This window comes from Poecilia latipinna, unplaced genomic scaffold, assembly GCF_001443285.1.
Source record: "Poecilia latipinna isolate Pla-1442-1.1 unplaced genomic scaffold, P_latipinna-1.0 Scaffold740, whole genome shotgun sequence".
NCBI classification, from domain to species: domain Eukaryota; kingdom Metazoa; phylum Chordata; class Actinopteri; order Cyprinodontiformes; family Poeciliidae; genus Poecilia; species Poecilia latipinna.
Genome location: NW_015113356.1, coordinates 13,105 through 22,583, shown reverse-complemented (window position 1 = coordinate 22,583; position 9,479 = coordinate 13,105). Strand labels below are relative to the sequence as shown.

The following is a 9,479-nucleotide window of genomic DNA, read 5'->3' as shown; positions in this document are numbered from 1 at the left end:
AGACCAGATTTCAAAATAGCAGGTATGTGTACACGTCTTTTAGATATGAGTCACATGCTCATTAAGTTTGCACAGTGGCTGTTTCTACTGGAAACTAAGGAACTACCATCATAAAGAGGAAGAGGAGACAATTGGATGTACTTTGCTGTAAAAACGTTTGTGATCTTTCCTGTGTTTGCTTTTTTTATCACATTTGTCAAATGTTTTATCATCAATGCAACCCAGGATTCTTGTTGCAAACATGACATTTTTACATAATATATGTGTACAATCCTTCACTCCCTAAACCTTCTTCTCCCAGCAGGATCACTGATTCAGATATTAACTAATGCTTAATTCTTTAAATTTCTTCTTGTTATTGGAATCAAGAGGTGAAACGCCACAGAAAAGCAAAACACAAAACTGAGGCTGGTAACACATAGCCTGATCTGTACATGTGACATAATATACAAAATTCATGTTTATTATTTTGTAATTTTTTTTCAACACAAGGTAAAATAGTGCATATTTGACCTTTTTCTAATTTTCTACCCTCTGCACTTTTTGCTACAAGCTGAGACAGACAGAGAGGGAAACAAAAATGTTTATGATTTGTTTCAAAGGCTTCCACAAAAAAAATTACAAGTAAGAGGATTTTCCCCTCATTGTTTCACATTTCCTTTGAGCTTGCAAGTTGCTAATAATAAAGCACAGGAAATGGCAGCAGGTCACAGTTTAAATAAGGAGCAACAGATCACCTGCACAGAAAATCTGATGGTCCAAAAAAGGTATGCAAGTGCAATTTTTTCAAAGAGCAGCATTGTGTATGGAACATCAGTACACCTGTGCTGCCAAGACCTGCAGGTGAGGTCCAATATGATCCAGCTGTGGGTCAGTTCCGGTTGTAGGTTGAAGAGGTTCATTGAAAAGTGTAAACGTGAATTTAATAGTGAAATTCGACAACAGTTTTGCTAAAAAAAAATACTAAATACTGCCTTGATCATTTAAATCACATGTCAAACTGAGGGCTGGTGGGCCACATCTGGTCCGCCGTAACTACATATGTGGCCCTTTTCACTCCATAGAGGGCCACATAAATAGAACTTTTAAGATAACAATTGTGTGCTAAAATATTATTTTATCAATCAAATCAAAACGGTTTTATCTGTATGTCTCCAAATTACATCAAAGTGAAAACATGTTCAGTGTCATTTAATTTTAAGAAGTACTCATCAGAGACAGATATTTATTGATATTTTAACAGTTTATTAGTGGGTAGCTTTTTTTCAATACATTCTGCCACAACTGGCCATTTGAGAACATTTGTGACCTTGATATGGCCCCAAATAAAAATGAGTTTGACACCCCTGACCTAAATAATATTTCTAATTTAAATTCATTTTCCAGTCAAGCTTTACTTTGTTCATTTGAGAAACATTTCCCGAAAACCAGAAAAGGATATTAGCTAATTTTGTGGAAGATATTCTACATCCGATCTTTATTTGTAATATTACTACCGACAGACAGGATTTTGTGTTAATTACACCGGACTGTTTTTTTTAGCTTTACATTTTATCCCTTTCCAAACCCAAATGGCGGCTAAACCACATAAAACCCCGAGGACGAGCGTCGGAGCCCCTAGAGCCAGCGCCACGGTGGTGTTCGCTCCCACCGCTATGACGACCCCGGCTAACACCAACACAACCGCGGCAGCCGAGGCCACGCGGATGTTCTTCCTCCGAACCTGCTTCTTCTTCTCTCGCTCCTTTTGCTGCTTCTCCCTCTCCTCGTCCCACACCTTCCTCTCTTCTTCCTTCTTCTCCTCCTCTTCCTGCCTCCTGCGCTCCTCCTCCTCCCTGAGCTTCCTCTGGGCTTTCTCATACATCTCGTTCGTGTAGTGCTTCCCGCCGTTGTCTTGTACCATTTCCTTGATCATGTTGATGAGCTCTGTGACCTGCACGCGGTCGTCCGCGTCGTTGTTGTTGAAGGCGTGGTACCTGCGCCCAAACGTGATCGAAAGTCTCCGGAGCTCCTTGCACTCCTTCAGGGCATTGTCTGCTTTGGCTTGATCCTTGCACGTAAACAGCATGATGGTGTACATGGAGGCGTCGTCGCCAAAGTTTTCCTGGATCCACTTCACGGCGTTCCTCTCCTCCTCGGTGAACCTGACTCCAAGCCTGATCACCAGAAGGAACGCGTGGGGTCCAGGGACCGACATCTTGACGCACTCTTCTATCCTGGACTTCAGTTCCTCCTCTGTGATTCCTGTGTCAAACAGCCCCGGCGTGTCGATCACTTGGACTGGGATCCCGTCCACCTCTCCGCTCTGCATCTCACAGTGCTTGGTCACCGACATCGGGCTCGGATCTTCTTTGAAGGCAGCTCTGCCCAGGATGGTGTTTCCTGTGGCGCTCTTCCCTGATCCAGTCTTGCCCACCACGACGATCCTTAACCCTCCAGACAAATCCAAAGCTGCGGATTGAAAGCAAAGTTAATACTTCATATAAAAAAAAAAATGTTAAATGGCTTAAGTGAGGACGGTAGTTTTGTGCTATTTCAGTAGAACATCAATAGAGTACACTTCTTTTTTGTTGCCAGTAGCAGAAACTAAGGAGCTGAAAACTGGATTTCTTACAGCACTGCACAATTATTTATTGATGCAAGTTGACACATACCAGCCAAAGCAAGGACACAAAGTACAAGAAAGCAAACATAACAGACCCACTGCCAGCCTTTCACATAGAGCGCTGGCCTTTTGGCATACTGGCCTCCAGTAGAAGCAGTAAGGACAGATATTAAAGTGATGCTTCTAACATTTGAAAGTTAATAGACTTGGGCTAATGTATTTGTTGGAGAAGGTCAGAGTTTATTGTTTTTAATTTTCTCTGACTGTTTTTATTGTTTTAACATTAATTTTTATCCTTTGAGTGTTTTTGTTTCACATCTTCAAACGCCTTTGTTTTTGGTTGTTATTTTGTATCTTTAAAGCTCCCTGACCTTTTGACATCACCAGTTGCAGGAAACAGAAAACAACAGAGGGACAAACATCAAGTAGACTTTGACTTGAGTTGCAAGCTTTACTCTATTTTTTTTAATCTCATTAAATTATTTTAATTTTGTTTCTGTTAGTAAATTTAGGCACCAAATGTATGTGCATGCAGTTTCTACTACTGGATTAAGTTTTCAAAAGTGAAATCCTTCTTTATGTTTGTTTTTTTTTAATGGCAGATCCTACTGCTTTCATGTCAGTTCCATATTTTTTTATACTGTCATAACTGAGGCTGTAGATTAAAACAAGTATTGTGGTTATTTGTGTAACTGCTGCTGCTTGTTGTCAATTGTGGAAGACAACACTGGCATAACACAAAATATATAAAACATAAACAAATAATCCCTGTAGAAATATTGTGTTTCATTTTTCCTGAATTACATATCACCTATTTTAAATTACTATTTTCAACTTATGTCTTTAACTTGTGCTTAATTTTATTTTTATTTGATTTTGCAATATTACAATTAGAAATTTATCCAAATGACTGTTTTAGATTTATATCTCTTGACTTAAGTAACAAAAATACAAGAACATTTCTGATTCATTTAAAAGACGTTCATTCATTTTTGTTCATTATCTAAACTCAAAGAAAAAGTCATTTCCATTTATATAGAAAACTCAGCTGCTTCGTGCCGAGGTTATCGAATTACAGAGCTGTAACAACATTTTTTTGTGTATTATTGGAGAACAAACAACAGAAAAAAGGAATTTCTCACAACATGGCAGCTAAAAACGTACTAAGCTAAAAAAAAAAAAAAGGTACATTAGCAATCATAAGAAATAGTTAAAAATTGGACTTTAACCCAAATATGTGTAATTACTAGGATTTAACAAGATCTCTCAGAAAATGAAGTTTGAGGGAGCATACCGTCAAAGTTATAGAGACCACACCCATCGGACCGAGGCAAACTTCTCGGCTTCTTCTCTCTGAGTTGTATTTCTAGGACAAACAGTCATTGAGATAAAAACAAATAAGTCGTTAGTTAAAACAATCTTTGTCATGAAGCAATACGTTTCTTTCTGTAATCCATCTGAGCGTTCTTTCTCCCAGTGTAACACCTCCCTCTGATCCCAGTCAAAAGCTCCATAATGGTGCCTGGAGCGGATCATGAGGTTTATTCTCTTACCTTCAGCCATCGCTTTGGATCCACCTTTTCCCCGTCCCAGGTGACCAAGTTTGTTCCAGCAGATCTGAAGTCTGAATTATTGCTTAAAAATGTGCTCTAAAGCTTCACATTGGCGTTCGGGGAGACTTCTGGAAGTCTTGGCTATGTGCTGGGAGCTTCCCATTTCCTTCCATTGTCCTTGGGCTGCATCTGAGTATGAGAAAGCTTCCAGAGGCTGTCAGCTGCTTGCTGAATGCACCGAATGTGATCGTGTGAAGGTTTGACCGGAATGTTTTGCTAATGTGCAAAAGAAACATGAATTTAATCAAGTTCTTTAATATAAGGTTTTTTCGCTGTTTTTTGTAAAATCTGTTTGAGAGGTGATGGGGGGGAGAGTCAGTCTCCAGGGTGCATCACATCCCTCCATTGTTTGCATCTCCACCAATCAGAATTGAGTAATATTGAGCAGGTTTTTTCACAAAACATAACTCAAGCTTTTCAGTCCATTCAGTCTTCAGGATGTCTTATAAACTAGACCCCTAATGTGACAGGAAATTTTGAGGATTTCTGCAATAAACACATGACGTTTCTTACTTCCTGGTGCGAGTGTTTGTACAATGGAGCTTACATCATCCTGAAGTGTTTCCTTTCAGTAAGTTATCTCAGGGGTGCTGGATGGAAGCAAGAAGCTCTGTCAGCAACGAGTTTGAGGCACATATATAGTTGTTATTTGGGTTTTCCTTTCAGATTTCTCATCTTTTGGCATCATGAGTTTAGGCCCTGGTTGCACTACTTAAGTTTTTTTTGTTTAAATCATAATTTCTTTCTTTATTAAATCTCCACTACATCTTGAAAACCAATCGCTCCTCAACTATATCTGTTTGTCTGAGGAGCAACCACAGCGGTAAATCTTGGCTTTCTGAAATATCTGGATTGATAGTCATGATAGCACAATAAATTTTACAAATTGACTTTAAAAGACAATTGTTGGACTGTGGAAAATATATAGAAAATAACTGTTTTACTGAGTCTACTGCTAAGGGGAACTGGTATAAATTATTTTCAACCTGATTTCTGGTTCTTGGGTTTTGAGTTATTTGCTCCCCTTTGTGCCTCAGACTTGACTTGGGACAATACTGGTCATATTTGCTTGGAGAAAAGACAAACAGCTTATCGCAAATATTTACAGTTGCAAGAGGGAAGGAGGTGTTTAAATTAAAGGAGCTCTATCCATCTCTCCTGTTGTGCTAACAGGATAGATGTATAAAAAAAGCACATGACAACCTGTGTCTGTAAAACAGCTGAGAGCAGCTGGCTATTAAACAGCACAGACGATGTCAACTAACTTTTAAAATAAATGTGGTAAAAATGTGGTATTGTTACTTAAAATTAACTTAGTAGAAAAGTTTCACACAAACTTAAAACATGTTTCATTAAGTATTTATTTATACAGAGTTTTGCATTACACAAAATCCAGCAAAATTATACAAATCATTTCAAACTTTTCAAAACAAAGCAACCATCCTGTGCAACTTTCTTTACATCAAATGTAAAAGAAACAACACACTCAAACAAAACAAAAAATACAATCAATTTTACAATTTTACAACTTTAATCTTGACATTTTTAACTAACATTCTCATTGCAAGCAAATTATTTTGAGCAGAAAGTTAAATTAAAACCACTTGATGGCTTCTAACGTGTTTTTTTTCCTCCAATGATCTTTAAATGATAAAGTGAAGTAAATATGTAGAGTAGTTACACAATATTTACTATTTGTGCTTAATTACAATAGTTAAAAGTGACATATTTACATCTTAATTGTCACATTCATAGTTTTAGTTTTAATTTTGAGGTTTTCAAATTATTAAACAGAAACGGTCCTATTGTTCAGGTTTTAGTCCTCGTATTTAGACATAATTCTCAATTTCACACATGCAATGTACATCTTTATCACTTGATATGTGATTGTACCATAGTCATGTATTTTACTTATCCTTAATTGCACCTTGAGGCACCTTGGGAAGCATGAGCTGTTGGAAATGTGTTTTATAAATAAGTTTGACATTGACACTGACTTACTCATGGAGGCAATAGCAAAAAGTTGCAATTAGACTTGTCAAATGAAAAAGCAACATAAATAAATAAATCATCAATAAATTAACACAGTTTTCATTACGTCAATCAGAAATTTGCCAGACATGTCAATAAGCTGTTGGACATATTAAGTGTAAATAAGTGTCTGCAGAAAGCATAAACTGTGCGTGTGTTGCATCAGGATAATAACTAAGAGCAGAGCTCTGTTATGCTGATGAAAACAGTGTTCAACGGCCAAAATGAAATAAAATCAAATCAAATCAAAACATAAAGAATCAGAGGACCAAAATAGAAAACCTAAATTATTCAGACATTGACAATATACAGCAAGATTGGATTATGGGTCTTTGTTTTCTCTAGACGATATTTAGACATTGTCACCGTAGTATTCATCCATTCATGGTTGTGATTTGTTGGTTCATTTTGTCACATTTCTCACTGATTTAAGGAAACACATACTCGAAAAGTTCACAGTCTTCAACGACAAAACCAAGAACTTTTCCCATTGATGTCAAGTAGTTATTCTTAGCAGACTTCATTCCTTTGGAAGCCATTTTTAAAACTCTACACCATAAATGAAGTTTTTCCTTTCTCTCCTTCTGCTTTCTTGCCTCCTGTTTATCTTCTTCACACTTAGATTTACACTTTCTCCCCTCTGTCTTTTTTGTTCTTTCATATTCCTCCCACCACGCCCTTAACTCCTCCTCCTCCAGTTCCCTCTGGGCTTTTTTGTACATACTATTGGTGTAATGGTCTCCCCCATTTCTTTGAATCATTTCTTCTATTTTATCCAGAAGTTCTGTGACCTGTTGTCTGTCTGAACTCTGCCCATTGATTAATGAGTGGTATCTTCCTCCACACCTGTCTATTAGAGTTTGTAGTTCTTTGCTTTCTGCCACATAGTCCTCAACAGATTTACCTCTCAGCAAGTCAGCATGAGTGAACAGGACTATGGTGTAAGAAGCAGCAGCAGAGCCAAAGTTATCCTGGATCCACTTCACAGTGTCTTTTTCCTCTTTTGTGAATCTCGACTTTAAGTTTATCACTAACAGAAAAGCATGAGGCCCAGGAACTGACAGCTTAACACACTTCTCAATGTCTTCTTTGAGTTGTGCTTGTGTTTTATCTGTGTCAAATATTCCCGGGGAGTCGATCACCACCATGTTCCTGTCTCCTTCCAGTCGCTCTCGTCTCTCACAGGTTTTTGTCACCGACTCAGCCGAGGCGTCTTCTCTAAATGCTGAGTGGCCCAAGATGGTGTTTCCTGATGCACTCTTTCCAGAGCCAGTTTTTCCAACCAAAAAGAGAGTCCGCTGCTTTGAAAAGCCTGAGAAAAGATTCAGTTTTCCATCTTATAAGCTTTTACAGTTTTAACAAAATATATCAACAATAGCTGCACATCAACTTACAAAGTAAATCCGCTGTGATCACTGCAGAAACAAAGTCTGAGTAGTATTTTTAGTCTTAACATGGGGAAATTGTCTTGTTATAAGTAAATTTATCTGCCAATGGAACATGCACTTTTTCACCAATATTAAGGAATTATTTACATTTACAAACCCCCATGTCTTTCTGAAGAGATACTTGTATGTTAGTTTTGACATATTTCAAGTGTAATGAGATGTCTGCACTAAAAATGAGACTAAAAATACTTGGTAAGGCTTTGTGTTTTTGCAGTGTACACATTTCAAGTAATGAAGGCTGGAAATGTTTCACAATGCATGTAATTAACCCATAAAATCTACAAGCTTTTTTAAAAACATATTTTCACAATTAAAGAATATTTTTGATGTACAGTGCTTCTAGTTAGATTGATAATTCTGTATCTGTTGATATATCAATGTTTATGACATCAAAATTCAAAAGAAGATCATGATCAGGCCATGTTTTTTTTTCCAATTTCCTTTGATGTGTTATCTTACTTAAGGAATAAAGTTTTGACATCACTTTAAATGTGTGGTTCTATTGTTTGTCTCCTACCACACATTAAAATCCTGCTTCATTTTGTCCAGGTTAAACAAGGTGTGCTCTTAGTCTCATACCTGTGCTGTGAGATTGGCAGTGAGTCATGAGTTCACATAATGCAAACACCAAAAGGTGGCTCCAAACTCGGCTCCAAGCTTTCTGGGAAAACATCATAGGATCACCAGTTTCTGTCAAAACAGTTAAATAAAACTTTACATTTTAAGTAGAGAGTTTAATTAGATCTTCGAAACTTGTTGAAGTTTCAAAACGATTTTTATGTCTGCATAAAAAAAGACGTTATTTATTTTTTATGAGGTTGTCAGTGTCGTTGGCTGTACTCTTGACTAGGAAACTGAAACCGTCTATCACATATGTCTATCTTCTTGCTCAGGTTGTATAAAACTAAATCAATATTTCTACTGCTAAGCATACCACTGGGACAGCAATCCAGCAGATCCACTCGGTTTATGTATATCAATAATGCTATGCAATAAGAAGTTACACTTTGTGCCTTTTGGTTAGAGTCATGAATATTTACTAAAATGTTAAGAAAAAACAGTTTTCATCAAATGCACAAAATGTTAAATCAGGATCGCAACTTGGCAAAACATGCAGGTTGCCTGTCGAGATCAATTACAGTTGCCACCACTTTTTTTACCACCCACTAAATCATGTACAAAACCCCTTTGACTAAACCTTAAATTGTAACCAGCTGCAGACAAACAGTAAAATCCCAACTTTCCTTCATTTGATTAACCAGTCCAAGTGTCTTCACATTCATAATACTAGTTCCCTGTTTATGTTCCTCCACCATGAAGAATGCTCCCACCTGCCATTTAGTCTATTTAGCAAAAACAATTAGAAAGCTGAGAATATCTTATAGCATACCACAACAGGCTTCAGATCTCTGAGATGTCCCAAACTAAAGCAAAGAGACATGAACACTTGTTTCACGCTTTAACATGAAAGCAAAAGTGAAACTTAACATTCCACGTCACTAACGTCTCTGACAACTGGGCTTAACCTTTGGCCGCTCACATTAAGATAAAAATAATTAACCCCTCCACCTACCAAATTCTCGCCCTCTGGAAATCTCCACTATTATTTGTAGTTTGATCCCCAAATATATATCAGTCCTACACGGTAGAAACAGACTTAGGGCTGTTGCATCTTTCACAAAACTTTAAAAGGAGGAATTTGAAATAATGTATTTGGAAGTAAAGTACCAGCAGAATACCAAACCATTTTCTAAGTAATATTTCCAATTGCTTAAATAAGAA

General features: G+C 37.2%; 2 protein-coding genes across 2 annotated transcripts; both read right to left on the bottom strand.

Moving 5' to 3' along the window:
• Positions 1–1,228: 1,228 nt before the first annotated feature.
• On the bottom strand, positions 1,229–4,494 carry LOC106955485 (GTPase IMAP family member 7-like). Its single transcript, XM_015045692.1, has 3 exons — positions 4,159–4,494; positions 3,900–3,971; positions 1,229–2,451 (listed from the first exon to the last, which is right to left on the bottom strand). Exons 1-3 carry the CDS (start codon positions 4,166–4,168, stop codon positions 1,520–1,522), a joined length of 1,014 nt encoding a protein of 337 aa, XP_014901178.1. The 5' UTR covers positions 4,169–4,494; the 3' UTR covers positions 1,229–1,519.
• Positions 4,495–5,561: 1,067 nt separating this feature from the next.
• LOC106955486 (GTPase IMAP family member 7-like) lies at positions 5,562–9,471 on the bottom strand. The gene is made up of 3 exons (XM_015045693.1): positions 9,088–9,471; positions 8,277–8,387; positions 5,562–7,561 (listed from the first exon to the last, which is right to left on the bottom strand). Exons 2-3 carry the CDS (start codon positions 8,371–8,373, stop codon positions 6,678–6,680), a joined length of 981 nt encoding a protein of 326 aa, XP_014901179.1. The 5' UTR covers positions 8,374–8,387; positions 9,088–9,471; the 3' UTR covers positions 5,562–6,677.
• Between the last annotated feature and the right edge of the window lie 8 nt (positions 9,472–9,479).

Coding starts and splice junctions, on each gene's coding strand:
- LOC106955485 (XM_015045692.1), bottom strand. Junction 2,452..3,899: donor TGGTCTCTATAACTTTGACG/GTATGCTCCCTC, acceptor TTCAATCCGCAG/CTTTGGATTTGTCTGGAGGG.
- LOC106955486 (XM_015045693.1), bottom strand. CDS start 8,373: ATGATGTTTTCCCAGAAAGCTTGGAGCCGAGTTTGGAGCCACCTTTTG. Junction 7,562..8,276: donor CTGCCAATCTCACAGCACAG/GTATGAGACTAA, acceptor ATCTTTTCTCAG/GCTTTTCAAAGCAGCGGACT.